We start from the raw sequence: 15338 nt of genomic DNA on the forward strand, positions 1-15338 counted from the left end.
CTCGCCGGGCTTGGCCCCGCCTCCTTGACGTAGCGCTTCTTCCCGGTTGGCTGGTCTCTCACTTATTCCGGAATCGCCCCTGCGGCCGGTTGCGCGATTCGCCGCGAAGAGGCTCGACTCAAGTGCGGCGCCGCGTCGGGCGCACGTGACGTCACTCAGGCGCCACTCGCCGAGAGCTTTCCCCGCCCACCCCGGTACTGTTCTCTCTTTCCGGACCTGGCTGAGCAGGAGGCGCCATCATGGTGAGCGCGCTTTGAGGCGCTGGGGGCCGGACTATCCGGCGCCATCCGTCTCGGACCTGGGCTGGGGGGATGCTGGAGGGGAGCAGGGATGCCAGGGGAGAGCAGACGGGGCGATTCCCGCGGTGGGGGAATTATTTGGGAGGCTCGAAGGCCAGGGATAGGGCAGTGCTCCCAGCCTCCGGCCCCTCCGTTTATTCTTCGGTTGTTACATGCACCATTAAGTATATGATCACGTTGAGACACGAAGAGGTTAAGCGATGTGACCGGGAACACACTGCCAGGAAGTGGCAGAGCCAGGATTCGGACCCAGGCGCTGGTCCCAGGTCCATTCTTAATCTCTTGTTTCTGCTGCCTCTATCTGGACCTGTCATTCCGCCCGGCCTGGCACGTTGGGCGGTGGGGTTGGGTTGGGGGCCAGGGGGATCTCTGCCCGTCCAATGCCTGGGTTTTGTGGCCGGGCAAACCTCTGAAGTGGCAGCTCCTTGTCCACAGCTCCTGTGATCTTGCTTTTCTTGGGCTGTTCACTGGGGACCCAGTAGCCTTGTTGTTACAGATGGGAGTTTGAGAAGAAATAATTGGTCGGAAGGACACGTCCTAGAGGAGTGCGTACGCTAAGCGTTGGAGAAAAGGGAGCTGGGAGTAGCCGAGTAGTTGTTTACAATTCCTAACTTGGCCTACTTGAAAAAAAATCCTCGGGGCAGAAGATGGGTAGGGTCTGGTGGAAATTGTGGCTTTCTCAGTTTTCTCAGTAAAACTGGAAAACTGCTTCATAAGATCGGATTCGAGATCTGCATGAAAGGTTTTGTGTTGGCTCTGTGTGGATTAAGTTCCTAATAAAGATTCTCCCCTATGTTAATAGGTAGAGGGTGCCCTTGGCTTCTGTTGTTGAAAAATACAGCTTCTAAAGAATTAAACTTTTTTTTTTCTTTGAGTTGGTGTGGCGGCTGTGTTAAAGCTTTTCATAGGGGTCTTTTGAGGCCCGGGAGATTTTTTTTTTATTGTTTATTTTTGAGAGAGACAGCATGAGTGGGGAGGGGCAGAGAGAGAGGGAGACACAGAATCTGAAACAGGCTCCAGGCTCTGAGCTATTCCTCAGCACAGAGCCCGACATGGGGCTTGAACCCATGAACCGTGAGATCATGACCTGAGCCGAAGTCGGAGGCTTAAACGACTGGGCCACCCAGTTGCCCCCCCCACCGAAGGTTTTAAGTGACTCTCTGCATGTCACCTAGGGGTAAATCTCTGGGATTTGTCGTCCCTCAAGAGACTGGGACCCTAGCCCTTCCTCGGAGATAAGCAATAAACTTGTTTTCGCAAGTCAATGATCTGCCAGATCCAAGTTGGGTCCGTGGTCTCTCCTTAACTGCGCAGGGAGTCGACATCCGCCACAATAAGGACCGAAAGGTTCGGCGCAAGGAACCTAAGAGCCAGGACATCTACCTGAGACTGTTGGTCAAGGTGAGGTTGAGGCCTGAGGGTGCCTCTCAGCACTGTGACAGAACTGCAGCTTCTAGAACCTCCTTTCCAGTATTGGTCCCCGGGCTCTCCCAGGGGCCTGCGTGGCGGGCTCATAACTGCTTTTGCCCAGGCCTCCTGAAGGCTCAGTGTTCTCCGTGCCCAGGCTGTATACAGCTGAGGGGTGGGGGTTTGTGGGGCTCTCCTTGGGGCCTAGTGGGATGGGGGAGATGCCATAAGAGCCTTGCTAGTGCAAACCATCATTTCTTTAGCTTTTCACTGGGAGGGAGGGGTGTGGGCCGCCCTGCGTTCTCTCATCCTTCCTTCTCTCTTTTCTCCAGCTGTACCGGTTTCTGGCCAGACGGACCAACTCTACCTTTAACCAAGTCGTGTTGAAGAGACTGTTCATGAGTCGCACTAACAGGCCACCTCTGTCCCTTTCTCGGATGGTGAGGGGCTGACTGAGCGGCTGGATTGTGTCTCAGAGCCAGGCTTGGGTTGGGGGGGGCTGGGGCCTGGCCATCGGCCGGTGTACTTCACCCGGTGAGGGGCGCAGAGCTCTGACCTGCGACGCTGAGCAGCAGTGGGTGCTTGAGTGGCTCTGGCCTTGTTTCCTTGTAAAGCGGGCGGCTGTAGTGGCATCATGTGCTTACCCGGGAGAGGCGCTCTCGAAGGCGTGACCTGTTGAACAGGCTGCTTGCGCGTTGTGTCTGCTGTTCTTCCCAGGCTAGACCTGTGGATGCGTGTGGCCCCATCAGGGCACGTGTGTTTCGGCCCTTGGGGCACCTGAAGTGGTGGGATGGAGGTCAGACCCCAGAGGGAACTAACTTACTGTGTGTTTCTCCTCCAAAGATCCGGAAGATGAAGCTGCCTGGCCGGGAAAACAAAACCGCCGTGGTGGTCGGGACGATCACCGATGACGTGCGGGTCCAGGAGGTGCCCAAGCTGAAGGTGGGTGTGGAGGCGCCCGGGAGCCAATGGGCGGGCGGGCGCAGACTCCGGTGCCCCGATGACCTCTGTCGCACACAGATGCATCCCCATCTATACACCTCCCTGTCTGGGCGGCTTTTAGCATGGAAGGGGGATTGTCCTGGGCCTTCTTGACGGTGGCTGTCCCTGGGCGTGCCCATTCCGGTCCCTGTTGGCAGGGCTGGTTCTCAGAGTCGCATAGCCTGGCTTCAAACCTAGATTTCTCTGCCAGTTTGCGGCCTGTGGACAAGGTCCCCGGTCTCTAACGCCTCTCCTTGCGTATCCACAGTAACTTCAGGGTGCTGCGGTCTTAAAGGCAATTTTAGAAATAAACTGGTGGAGGCGCCTGGGTGGGTCAAGTGTCCCAACTCTTGATTTCAGCTCAGGTCGTGATCTCACAGTTCATGGGATCAAGCCCAGAGCCTGCTTGGGGTTCTCTCTTCCTTTCTCTGCTCCTCCCCTATGTGTGCATTTTCTCTTCCAAAATAAATAAGTTAATAAATGTGTTTTAAAAACGGTAAGAAGGGTTGTTGTCAACTCATGAAGGTGTCAGCAGGCGCCGGGGGCCGTGGTGGCCGTGCCAGGGCTCTGACCACGCCTGTCTCATGTGTCCCGCAGGTGTGTGCACTGCGTGTGAGCAGCCGCGCCCGGAGCCGCATCCTCAAAGCTGGAGGCAAGATCCTCACCTTCGACCAGTTGGCCCTGGACTCCCCCAAGGGCTGTGGCACCGTCTTGCTGTCTGGTGAGTGACGTTTAGTGGCTCCGGTGGCTACTTCTGGGAGCCGAGTCCCTGCCTGACCGCTCCTTCCCTCCCCTTCCTAGGTCCACGCAAGGGCCGAGAGGTGTACAGGCATTTCGGCAAGGCCCCAGGAACCCCTCACAGCCACACCAAGTGAGTATACCCAGCCTTGCCGCCTGGCCCCCACCCTGTGGGCCCGGGGGCTGCATCTCGCCTCCAGCCCCTCCGTCTCACACTAGTCCAGCCTCAGGCCTCTAGAACTCCCCCCCGTCTTCCGGCTTCTTCCTCAAGACTTAGCTTAAGGCTGTTGCTGTTGAGGCTCTGCCTGTGGAGCCAGAGCCACCATAGAAATGCGGGGCCTCTAGGGCCCCACGCCGAGTCCCAGATGGAGCCTGCGTCTTACCCCGCCCTCGGAGCAGCTCAGACCATCCTTCCTGGGTGTGGATGCTGACGGCGCTCCCGGTCCCCCCATCCCATGCCTCGTGCCCACCTGTAGAGCAAGCAGGCAAGCTGGCCCTGTCCCCGACTGCCGCATGGGCCCAACCTCACCCTCTTCTTCCTCCCGCAGACCCTACGTGCGATCCAAGGGCCGGAAGTTCGAGCGCGCCAGAGGCCGCAGGGCCAGCCGAGGCTACAAAAACTAATCCCAGATCCTGCCTTGTTATTAAAAAGATGTTGACTGTTGATGGTGTTGTGTGTTATTGGGGGACATGGGACAGACGACCTAGATGGTACCCGGGAGGGGATTGGATTGGAGCACTGGGGGAGTCTGGGAGTCGGATGCCTGCCCATCTCCATGGAGACCAGTCGGGGGAGGCAGAGTCTAGCTCTTATCTGCAGGCGCCCTCTGCAGGCTTTGGTGCTGATTGTCTGGATCTTTGCTCTGTCGGACCCTTGAGGGCCCCCTATGGCCAAAGTCCCGCCCCCTCAGTAAGCTCGGTGACAGGTGTTTCCACACCTGTTCCCTCCCCCGGATTAGCCACACCTGCCCCTCTAAGCCCGAGCTCCTCCCAGGCCAGGGATGGTGGGCAGGGTATGGACCCGGAAGTGCTGAGGGGGCGGCACCGCGGTGGGGGAGGGGTACGTGGGAACAGGTGAGTTGCTCCCCTTTTCCCCAAAGCTTGAGTCAGCTGGGGTCTGGCGAGCCTCTGGGCCCTGGGCCAGTGACCTAGTGAATGTGTTCCCTGAGCTGGGGCCTTCCATACCCGGACTAGGCCTTCCTGCAGGGACCTGCCTGGGGCCCTCCTCTGTGTTTACACAAGGGGCTGGGTTCCCCGGATCCCAGACTGAAACCTGATGAATGAGGCGAGACAGCCGGAAGAACGGCAGAAGTAAAGACAGGTCTCCGGACCCCTATTCGGACCTCTGAAAAGGCAAGGCGAGGAGGGAAAGGGGATGGGGGCCTGGACACATCGGGGAAGCTCTGGATGGGCGAGAGGGAGTCCTGGTTTTATTCCTCTTCTCTCTGTAGGCCTCATCGCTGTGGTCTGGAGGAGGCAAGCCGCCTGGGTGCTGTGATTGGAAGGAGGGGCCACTGGTTTGCAGGGATCAGGGGTCCACAGTCTAAAGGTTGGGTCAGGAGCCTCAAAGGAGCAGCATGAGAGGGAGACAGGACAGGATATAGAGTGGTCGTTGGCCAGGAATGAGTGGTTGATCAGCTAGCAGGAGATCACAGGATTCAGGCAGAAACCGGCCGGGGCAGCTTGGCGAGGGACCAGCAGAGCTCAGACAGCAGCTCAAGACCTCTCTGGGTGGGAGACGGGCAGGGGCAGCCAATCCAAGGGACAGTGGCTCGTTGGGCCCTCAATCTAGATGGGTGGGTTCCAGGGTGATGAAAGCCCCTGTTGAGTGGATCTTCCCACTGTCACAGCCCAAGTGGGTGTAAAACCCCAGGAGCAGTGTCCCCTGTCGACAGAGACAGGTCTCTGGTCATTCCCTGGCTGGGGAAGGGTGATGCACAGACTTAGGGCTGGAGCCCATTCTTCCCAAGCTGAGAGAGCAGGGCCGAAGAGGAGGTGCAGGGAACGATCAGTCCGTGAGCCGCTGAGCCAGCCACGAGTTGTCAGGAAAAAACAAGATTCTGCTGGACACAGCCGGCTGCTCCACCGGGTGGTCAGATACTGACATTGTTAGTTGGAAGCAACTGATGTTTGCCAGGTGATCAAAAAGCGTCAAGACGCACTGTTGGTCAGGGGCAAATAGGCGCCCATTCTGCCTTTAGTTAGGGACATTTGGGTGGTAGGAGACAGGCAGACAGCCTGTGGCCTGGAGATGGTGGGGCAGTCAGCCGGATGTTTGGCCAGGACCGGTGGGCTGTCAGCCTGACCAAGACTGAGCCAGCTGACGGGTCTGTCCGGGCATCGTGTGGCCAGCGGGTCGGAAGTTGTTGCACGGCGGCAGAGCATAGAGGACCGCCTGAGGCCAGGAGACCCCCTCCCAGATGACGTGTCCCCCAGAGACGGCCAAACCCTCAGACGCCCAGCCTCACGGCCGTCCCACCCAAGCAGCCCCATGGCAGCCTCACAGCTGGCGGCGCTGGAAGGAGTGGAGTCGGGGACCGGGGGGCTGCTCCTGACCGAGGCCAGCCCCGGCTTCCTGTATTCCGAGGGCCAGCGGCTGGCGCTCGAGGCTCTGCTGAGCAAGGGCGCAGAGGCGTTCGAGGCCTGCGTGCAGCGTGAGGGGCTGTGGCCCTTCCTGAGCGGGGAAGAGCAGCGGAGCCTGGTGGCGGCGGCCGAGGACTGGACAGCATCCAAGCAGTGGCCGGACAGGGCGGCAGAGGGAGCCGTGGCCGCCGACGGGGACTCGGGCAGCCTGACCTACTGGCCCGGACGGTCAGAGGATCTGGTGCCCACACTGCGGTTGGGCTGGCCAGAGGCCCCAGCCTGGAAGGGAATCACCCGGGCACAGCTGTATACCCAGCCCCCCGAAGAGGGCCACCCGCCCCTCAAGGAGCTGGTGCGCCGGGAAATCCAGGCCGCCCGCAAGGTGGGGACTCGGGGGGAGCTCGGTGTCCATTCCCTAGACCCGCACATCCTGGGAGTTCACACCCGTGAGGGCCCAGGGCGTCTCAGCCATGCCCCCCTGGGACTTGAGTCCACATCTCTCCACCCCAGTGAGGCAGGCGTCTGTATCCCTCAGACCTCCTCCCCCTCCCCCTCTCTTCTGGGGACCCCGAGGCATCCAGACCCCTTGGACCTAACTATAACCTCCTGGCTCAGTCATCTACTCCACCCCACCCCCAGATTCTCCCCTGCAGCCCCCCTGGGTAGCTTACTGTTCTTCACTTTTTTTTTTTTAATGTTTATTTTATCTTTGAGAGAGAGCGAGCGAGCAGGGGAGGGGCAGAGAGAGAGAGGGAGACAGAGGATCCGAAGCTCTTCCTCCAGAGGATTCCTGGCTCGAACTCACGAGCCGTGACATCATGACCCCTGAGCCGAAGTCAGGAGGCTCCACCACCCAGGCGCCCCTGGCCTGTTCCTTATTTAACAACTTTGTGCCTGCCGGCTCCCATGCTAAGTGCTTTACACGGGTTAGCATTTAATGATCCTCAGGAGGGTCCTGTGAGGTTGGGATGCATTTTGCCAAGTGAGGAGATGGGGAAACTGAGGCACGGAGGTTAAATCTCTTCACCGGTGAGTGGCCGAGTGGGGATTTGAACCAAGGAGTTCTGGCCAGTGGATCAGGATTCATCACTGCTACATATTCCCAGGCGCTCAGCACACCCCACCCCAGGGGAGCTCTGGGGGGCCTAGCAGGCCATCCCTCCCACCCCTGGTGTCCAGGGTACCCCCAAGGACACAGCTGCGCAGCTGACCACAGTGCCCTGGAGCAGGGCCACCATCATTCCCCATTGCAGACGTGATCAGGATGAGTTTTCCAGCAGTCAAGGCCTCGGTCTCCAGGAAGGGCAGCTTTTTTCTCATTCACATGTAGGCGGTGGATGAACAGCAGTGTGGGTCTGGTGGGGGGGGGTCTCCCACAGTCCCCCTGAACATCCCGCCGGAGGCCAGGCCCTTCGACTCCCACCCCCAGAGCACCTCAACCCCAGGACCCTGCCCCCCATCCCCTAATGTCCCAGAGCTCCAGGCTCCATCCACAGCCCTTTCCCCCCCCTTCCCCTCTCCCAGCTAGTGGCCGTGGTCATGGACATCTTCACTGACCCAGACCTGCTTTGGGACCTGGTAGACGCCGCCACACGCCGCTGGGTGCCTGTCTACCTGCTCCTGGACCGCCAGCAGCTGCCTGCCTTCCTGATGCTGGCCCAGCAGCTGGGGGTGAACCCCTGGGCCACAGAGGTAGGAGCCTGGCAGAAGGGACCCAAGTCGCCATGCTCCTGGCTCATCGAGTTAGATGGCAGCTAAGAGGGTCTGCTGAGATCGGATGCCCAAGGCACTGGGGGAATCAGGGGTGGGTCTGTCCCACGGGGTCCCTTTAAGTTAGGCGTATCTCCACCATAATCCCCCCTTGCCCCCGTCAAGGCCCCTTATTGGTAGGTCTGGGGAAGCTGGGACACAGTCCTAAGCAGGGGACCCCCAAGCGCTGCACAGTGAGCAGAGGCGTGTGAGGTCGGCCCGAGCAAAAAGTGTGCCCTCTCCACTCCAGAACCTCGACATCCGGGTCGTGCGGGGCTGCAGTTTCCAGAGCCGCTGGCGACGGCAGGTGAGCGGCAACGTGCGTGAGAAGTTTGTGCTGCTGGACGGCGAGAGGGTCCTCTCCGGATCCTACAGGTGCGACTGCCCCTCCTGACACTACCCGGTGCCCTGTCCCCAACTCCCAGTGTGCTCAGAGAGTGGCTGGAGTCCCTTTGAGCAGCCTCTCTCTCCCTGGTCTGTGAAATGGGTTGGAACACCCTCACCGGTAGAGGAGGTACCGAGGGGCAGAGCTAGTGGAGGGGGGGTGGGGGGTGTCAAGCCAGGCCTACCTAGGGGGCCGGTTCAGCGGCCTGGGGGAGGGTCCTCTCTTTAAACCCTGGGTCTCCTTGTTTGGAAAGCAGAGCCAGCAGTTTGTGTGTGGGTTTCCAAACCAGGAGAAGCTGGCTGGAGTCCTAGCTCTGTCCTGAGTGAGCTACCTCCACCTCTCTACGCATCTATAAAATAAAAAAAAAAAAAAAAAAGAAAAGAGCTGGTGTGCCAAGGGCTTGGCCCTCGGACTGGCCCGTGACCCTCCTCTCCCCTGTCTTTGGGGTCTGACCATCCCTGGCTCCTGGCTCCTCGACCTCTTAGCTCTGAGACACCGAGCTCCGTGCCTCCCCTGCTCTGAGCCTCAGTTTCCCCATCGGCAAGGTGTGAATAATCACAGTACCTACCTCCTAAGGTCACAGCTCGGGAAGGTGCAGGGTGCATGGACCCTCATCAAACTGTGGCTTCTCACTGTGTGACTTTGGGCAACTGACTTCACCTCTCTGTGCTTGAGGTTCCCCCTCTACAGAGCGGGATGGTGTGCTTAGTGCCTGGGGAGTGGGGTTTCTTTTCTTTTCTTTTTTTTTTTTTAACGTTTTTATTTATTTCTGAGAGAGGGAGAGGCAGTATGAGCAGGGGAGGGTCAGAGAGAGAGCGAGACACAGAATCTGAAGCAGGCTCCAGGCTCTGAGCTACCTGTCAGCACAGAGCCCGATGCGGGGCTCGAACCCACGAACCATGAGATCATGACCTGAGCTAAAGTCAGATGCTTAACCGACTAAGCCACCCAGGAGCCCCATGAGAGTGGGGTTTCTTGACAGAGGTGCTGCTCACGTTTGGGACAAGCTGGATTCTGGATGGTTCTGTGTTGTGAGGGCCTTTCTTGGGCACTGGAGGGGGCTGAACTGAATCTGGGGTCTCTCCCCAGTAGATGACGATAGCACCCCGTTTCCCCACTACAACAAGCCAAAGTGTCCGCAGACATCGCCAGGTGTCCCCTGGGGGGCAGACGTGCCTGGTCGATTACCATCGCTCCAGACTAGTGGTTTTCAATCTCAGACCTGCCTGCATCGGAATCAAAATACAAATCTCGGGGCCCCCCTGCCCCCCCCAGCCGGCCTGGGATGGGGCCTGAGAATCGGCATTCCTGGCAATTTCCTCCGGTTGATTACCCACGCTGCCCGTCCGAGGACCCTGCGTTGGGAACCCCTACCGTCGAGCCTGGGATCTTTCGTAAAGAGCCTACCTCCCCGGCTTTGCCTGGGGGATTAGACAAGATCACGGTGCCTTGGCACCTAACGGACACAGCGCTCCGTAAACATCAGCCGTCATTTATTATCGTCATTCTTTCTTTCTTTCTTTCTTTATTTTTACCATATTTCATCGACTCTAAGGTGCGACTGCGGAAAAGCAGCATCCCGATCAACAGGAGAAGAGAGATGCGTCTTAGAACCAATGAAATACAGGAGGGGGGTACAGTCAAACCCACCGAGCGTGGCTCCTCGCCACTAAATCGGGCCTGGGCTCCGGGTGGACAGCCCCAGAATGGATGAGGCCAGGGCCACGCGAGGTTGTCCAGGGCCTCTGGCCGTTTAATGGAGGGGAGGGGCGAGGCAGGGGGCTGGGGGAGCAGCGAGGAGACCAGCCCCGGGCCCTGCCCTTCAGGTCGGTCACAGCAGACGTGGGAAGAGCAGCGGGCCCAGCACCAGGCCCCAGGCGGCGCTGGCCCCTGCCCTCTGGCTGCTCTCGGGGCTGGTGGCGCTGTTGCACAGGTGGCCGGAGCAGCATGTGGTGGTGAGGGTGTAGGTGACGCCCATGTAGGTGACGGGCTCCTCGTGGCCGCAGGAAGTGGACTGCACGCAGCCTTTGTTGATGATGTTGCCGAGCCCCGGGGCCACCCCGTGGCCGGTGAAGCAGTCCTCGTCCTCGCCGCAGCGCATGTGGGACCCGGGGCACCGCGTGGAGTCGGTCAGCTCACAGAACACGCAGTCCTTGGCGGCCCTGGCGCCCGGGGGCAGAGCCATTGCCAGAAGCAGCAGCCAGCCGGGGACCATGGTGGCCTGGTGGCGGTGACGGGGTTCAAGCCAGGCCGTGGGCTTCCTGGGCGCCCCCGGAACTGCTGAATGACGCTCCCGAGACCCCCTCCCCCGCGACTTTCGCCCCCGGCCGGCCTCGCGGGGACAGCACTTGGAGTGTCCTCGGCTCCCGACGCTCCGTGTCCCTCTCAGGGGCTCCGTCGTGACCGCGGCTCTCAGGTCCTTGGGTCTCAGAAGCTTCCCCGGGACGGAGACAAGCCAGCGGGCGCTACCTGACGGGAGTCTTTGTGGAGCGGAATGGGGTGACCTCACAGACCCCTCAGGGTTCCCACTGGCCACGCCGGCGGCGAGGTCACAGGTGGGGGGAGGGGCGTCACAATCCCAGGGCAGAAACGGCCGGCTGACCTGCCAGGGAGTGGCGGACAACACCGGCGCCCCGCCGAGGTGAGGGTGATCGGACCCACACCCGCCACCCTGGTGGCCGAGTCGTCCGCTCTCTGGGCGCTGGGTGCTGTGCCCGCCGGGGCGCAGGGCACACGGCCCATGGTGAGCCCATTTTCCAGACGGGCAAACCAAGGCTCAGGAAGGGAAGGCGACGTGGCCAAGGTCCCCTGAGGCAGGTTCGTGTGATTCCAAAGAGGGCATTTACTGAGCACCTGCTGTATGCCAAGACCTGTGCCAGATGCTTTACACGCCACCACCGTGACAGCAGAGACGACGGGGACACTGCTCAACAAAGCCAGCAGGCTTTCAGTGCTGGCCCCCGGGCACGGAGCTCAGCCCCCTGTGCCCTCATCCCCCTCTCCCTCCATTTGAGCTCCGTAATACAGAGGAGGAGACACACATAGAGCAGCCCCACGGCAGGTGCTTGATAAATGGCCGTCATTATATGGGAAGCAGCCAAGTCTCGTAACAGGACTTGTGGAGTCAGAAAACAGATCCCAGGGGCGCCTGGGTGGCTTAGTCGGTTAAGCGTCCGACTTTCGCTTANCCTAGCCTTGGCTGGGGAAGGGGCAGAGTCCCTTAAGGTAATTTAAGTATCTTAACTCACATAGTCGTCACAGCAACCCTTTGGGTAGGTGCGTGAGTTGTTCCCATTCTAGGGAGGGGGATGTTGAGGCCAGAGAGGCGGCAGGACTTGCCTGAGGTCACACAGCCTGCCCTGGGACCAGGTGGGGGACGGTAACGGGGGCCGGGCTGGGCCAGTGGGGCTGCAGGGAGAGCCTGAGCCCTCCCTGCGTGTCCCCCAGCTTCACGTGGAGCGACTCCCGCCTGCACCGAGGCCTGGTGACACTGTTGACCGGCGAGATTGCTGACGCCTTCAGCCGAGAGTTCCGGACACTGTACGCAGCCTCCTGGCCACTCCCGTCTGCGCCCGCCTTGGGCCCCTTCGTCAGCACTGTGGGGGAGCTGCAGCTGGCCCACAACCCCCACCGTGTGGCCCGCCGCCGCTCTGTGGCCCCCATGTCACCGCCACTGCCCGACAGCCCACTGGCCCAACGCTTGGCCGCCTGCCGAGTCTTTGACGGACAGAGGCAGGAGACCCCGGACGCCCCAGGGCCGGCGCTGAGCGACATCCTGAGGAGTGTCCAGCGCGCCCGGACCCCCAGCGGCCCCCCGGCCCGGCCCAGCCGCTCCCTGTGGGACCTGAGCCGCCTGTCCCAGCTGTCCGGCTCCAGCGACGGTGACAACGAGGTGAGATCTGGTGGCTGGCCTGAGAAAGGACAGGAATAGCTAGAAGACGACGGAGGCAGCTGAGGGCCTACTATGTGCCTGGCTCCAGGCAGGGGGTGGGGGGAGGCGGGGGAAACGAAGGCGCTCACCTGAGTTCAGGATCACAGGGACCATTTCCTGTGGCCCTACTGCATGCCAGGCAGGGCTGAGCACTGGGCGGCCTGGGGCAGAGACCCTGAGAGCCACCCTGGGGGCAAATCCGGGCACGATACACCCATTGTGGGAGCCTGGTGGGCAGAGATTTGCCTTCTCTGAGCTTCCACGTTCTCATCTAGCAAATGGGCCCAGCAGTGCTCCCCACGCTCGGTTTGGTTGAGTCAGTGAGGGGTGGGTGAACCAGAAACATAATCATGACATCAAGTCCGCGAAGTGGAATTGATTTTATTGAGTTCATGACATCCTCATCCCAGGTCAGTGAGGTCATCGTCTTCTCACGTTCATGGTTACAGATGGGAAAGCTAGGGCTCAGAGAGGTCAAGTCCTTGCCCTGGGTCAAAGCAACAGTCTTTGGGGGGGCGCCTTGCCACACGCCGGGTGCTTTCACAGGGGTGGTTGGATGGGACCTTAGCCACAACCCTCTGAGGTGGATGTTGTTACAACCCACCCATTTCACAGATGAGGAAACTAGGCACCGGGGAGAGACTGGAACTCGGCCCTGGTGGCCTCCTGGGTGAAGCTTTTAAATGCTCTGCCCCTGGCTTCCCGGATTCGAGTGTCACAGGAGTGGGGGGGATTTGGCGAGCTCTGAGGGGGTCTTTGCCCCCCCCCAGCTGGTTGGACACCAGGGTTCCAGCACAGCCGGCCCTAACTCTCTGGGATCCTGGGTGGGGGGACTCAGTGCCCTCCGCTGTAAAGCGGGCTGTCGAGAGGGTGGGGGCAGAGCCCGGGGGGACAAACAGGTGCACTCGCCCTGGATGCCAGTGGGGCCGGGGTACACTTTCTCCGTGAGCTGTGCCCTTGTCTCGGGCTCAGCTTCCCCATCTGCAAAGTGGGAACAGGTGGGGACCTTTGCGGAGGGGGATGGAGGAATGTCCCAGGAATCGCCTCCTTGGTTTCCGGTCTAGGGGAGAAGCGGGGACGGGCACATCAGGGGCAAGGTCCTCGCCTCCACCCGGTCCTGAGCCACCCTCACCCCGCATCACCTCCCTTGGCAAATATTTGCTCCCCCTCAGGCAGCTGCTGGCTGCTTCCTGTTCCCACTCAAGTGCAGAGTTGCAGGGGGGAAACACGATTCCTGTGGACCCCCAGGCCTCCCCCCCCAAAACACACCTCCCCTTGCCTGGACTCATCCCCAAGACCTTCTCTCACCTCCCTGTCTTTCCCTCCACAGCTCAAGAAATCCTGGGGTTCCAAGGACACCCCCGCGAAGGCCCTGATGAGGCAGCGGGGCAAGGGAGGGGCCCCCTGGGGGGACACAGAACCCTGTCCCCTGGGCCGCTCCCAGCCCCCAGGCGGCCCCCTGCCCCTCCTCCCTGCCCGCCGCCTCCGCTATCTGTCCCCGACCAGAAGGAGGGTTGGTGAAGACGCTGCCTCCAAACTCCAGGATCCCCGAGGCACCCCGCAGCCAGACTGGGCTGCCCAGGCAGGACTCAGGGGGCGACCCTGATGGGAGCCAAAGCCACCCTGGCCCTGCCNAGGGATATTTTCCCCCTTTGTTCTAGAACGTGGGGAAGCCCAGTGCTCAGTCTGGATGCCAAGGTCGCAGTTTAGAAAATGGGCAGAAAGTCTGGACCGGCTGTCACGCCCGGACAGGGCAAGTGCTATTTCAGGGCGGGGGTCCCCGGGACAGGGCGGGGCGCCTCCTGTATCTACCACGCTCCGGAGCTGCGGGCAAACTGAGCTTGGCAGAGGAGAGGAGAGGAGAGAGGAGACAGTCCAGGCCGGGGAGTGGGGCTTAATAGTGAGCGACAGGAAGTTGGTGGGGACCCCTGCTGGGGGACGGGTCAGGGCCGTGGGCGCTGGGACTGTTCTGTGGGCGCTAAGGGGCGCGTTGTTGGGGTCCCTTTACCTCTGCTCAGAATAAAGCTGCTTTGTGCCACAATTTTTCATTTTCANTGGTTCTTCCAGTCACCGCACACCCCTGGAGGGGAGGGGTGGGGCGGTGACGTGAGGAGCGTCGTGAACAGCCCCCGCGCCCCACATCCCGGCACCCTCTTTCCCACCCCACCCCCCCATCTCCATGTTGCCGCTTTACCTCCAACTGGTGGCTGCCGCTCACCCTGGCGGGACCCCTGGGCACCATTTTAGCCCCCTCCCTCCCTCGACTCCCCCCTACCCTGCCCATCCCTTCGGTACACCTGTTGCCCTCCTCCTCCAACTTTACCCCCTGGCCCCTTAAGTCTCTGCCCAGAACGTCGGATTCCTGGCGCCCTGTCCGTCCCTCACCTCCCGGGCTAGGAAACGGCTTCCGCACACTGGGGCGCATGCAACACCTACCCTACCTCCGTGGTGGCCGTGACAGTGGGAATGAACGCTTTCCCACACCGCGCGCCCGGGAACGCGCTGAGGGGCTGCCCTCGGTACCGCTCACGGCCCCCCAGCAGGCAAGGGGCATGACCTCTGCCCCTGGCACTTCTCACCTTGTCATGGGGCCTCAACGTGGGGTGCCACCCCGTCTCCTGGAATCCAGGGGCCGATGTCATTTGGATCATGGCATTTTGGATTTTAGCAAGCGTGCACACCACGTATTACATGACGCCCCTAGTGAGGTCTGGGGGGTGTGGGGGGCTCCCTGTGACAGGCTGAATAATCACCCCCCTCCAGCATCCTGATCTTTGGAGACTATGAATATGTGACCTTACAAAAGGGACTTTGCAGGTGGCATTGGCTAAAGACCCGGAGATGGGGAAGATGATTATGCAGAATTATACCCAGGTAGACCCCACAAGGGTCCCTATAAGAAGAAGGGGGAGGGGCACCTGGGTGGCTCCATGGGGTTGAGTGTCCAACTCTTGATCTGGGCTCAGGTCATGATCTCATGGCTGTGAGTTCGAGCCCCTCATCAGGCTCTGCACTGACGGCGTAGAGCCTGCTTGGGATTCTCTCTCTCTCTCTCTCTCTCTCTCTCTCTCTCCATGTCTCTCNACAGATTCTCCCCGAGAGCCTCCAGAAGCCACAGCCCCTCTGAGACTTTGGTTCTAACCCAGCGACTCTGACTTGGGACTTGTGACCAGAGCTCTAGGGAATTAACATGGGTGGGGCTAAACTGCTGCATTGGGGTCTTTTAGCAGAAATAGGAAGGAAGAGCCCCCCCCCCCTGAAACCC

At 60.6% G+C, this 15338-nt stretch overlaps 4 protein-coding genes across 4 annotated transcripts in view; 2 read left to right on the plus strand and 2 right to left on the minus strand.

Moving 5' to 3' along the window:
• Positions 1-132: 132 nt before the first annotated feature.
• On the plus strand, positions 133-4089 carry RPL18 (ribosomal protein L18). The gene is made up of 7 exons (XM_077747070.1): positions 133-242; positions 1614-1700; positions 2039-2146; positions 2550-2648; positions 3285-3408; positions 3489-3558; positions 3974-4089. Exons 1-7 carry the CDS (start codon positions 240-242, stop codon positions 4047-4049), a joined length of 567 nt encoding a protein of 188 aa, XP_077603196.1. The 5' UTR covers positions 133-239; the 3' UTR covers positions 4050-4089.
• Positions 4090-5916: 1827 nt separating this feature from the next.
• On the plus strand, positions 5917-13679 carry FAM83E (family with sequence similarity 83 member E). Its single transcript, XM_077747412.1, has 5 exons — positions 5917-6390; positions 7533-7700; positions 8008-8132; positions 11590-12034; positions 13404-13679. Exons 1-5 carry the CDS (start codon positions 5917-5919, stop codon positions 13677-13679), a joined length of 1488 nt encoding a protein of 495 aa, XP_077603538.1.
• Positions 9873-10621, minus strand: SPACA4 (sperm acrosome associated 4). Its single transcript, XM_077747392.1, has one exon. It carries the CDS (start codon positions 10355-10357, stop codon positions 9974-9976), a length of 384 nt encoding a protein of 127 aa, XP_077603518.1. The 5' UTR covers positions 10358-10621; the 3' UTR covers positions 9873-9973.
• A 445-nt stretch (positions 13680-14124) lies between the features above and the next one.
• SULT2B1 (sulfotransferase family 2B member 1) overlaps positions 14125-15338 on the minus strand; it is a 41341-nt gene continuing 40127 nt past the window's right edge. Inside the window, exon 7 of the mRNA XM_077747165.1 lies at positions 14125-14153. Within this exon, the coding sequence (XP_077603291.1) occupies positions 14125-14153 (29 nt within the window). The remainder of the gene's footprint in view (positions 14154-15338) is intronic.

This window comes from Crocuta crocuta, unplaced genomic scaffold (genome assembly GCF_008692635.1).
Source record: "Crocuta crocuta isolate KB4526 unplaced genomic scaffold, BGI_CrCroc_1.0 scaffold334, whole genome shotgun sequence".
NCBI classification, from domain to species: Eukaryota; Metazoa; Chordata; class Mammalia; order Carnivora; family Hyaenidae; genus Crocuta; species Crocuta crocuta.

Excerpts from the sequence above, each read along its gene's own strand:
- RPL18 (XM_077747070.1), top strand. Across the intron at positions 1,701-2,038 it reads ACCTGAGACTGTTGGTCAAG|CTGTACCGGTTTCTGGCCAG; the intron begins GTGAGGTTGAGG and ends TCTTTTCTCCAG. Across the intron at positions 3,409-3,488 it reads TGGCACCGTCTTGCTGTCTG|GTCCACGCAAGGGCCGAGAG; the intron begins GTGAGTGACGTT and ends TCCCCTTCCTAG.
- FAM83E (XM_077747412.1), top strand. The coding sequence starts at position 5,917 with ATGGCAGCCTCACAGCTGGCGGCGCTGGAAGGAGTGGAGTCGGGGACC. Across the intron at positions 6,391-7,532 it reads AAATCCAGGCCGCCCGCAAG|CTAGTGGCCGTGGTCATGGA; the intron begins GTGGGGACTCGG and ends CCCCTCTCCCAG. Across the intron at positions 8,133-11,589 it reads GTCCTCTCCGGATCCTACAG|CTTCACGTGGAGCGACTCCC; the intron begins GTGCGACTGCCC and ends CGTGTCCCCCAG.
- SPACA4 (XM_077747392.1), bottom strand. The coding sequence starts at position 10,357 with ATGGTCCCCGGCTGGCTGCTGCTTCTGGCAATGGCTCTGCCCCCGGGC.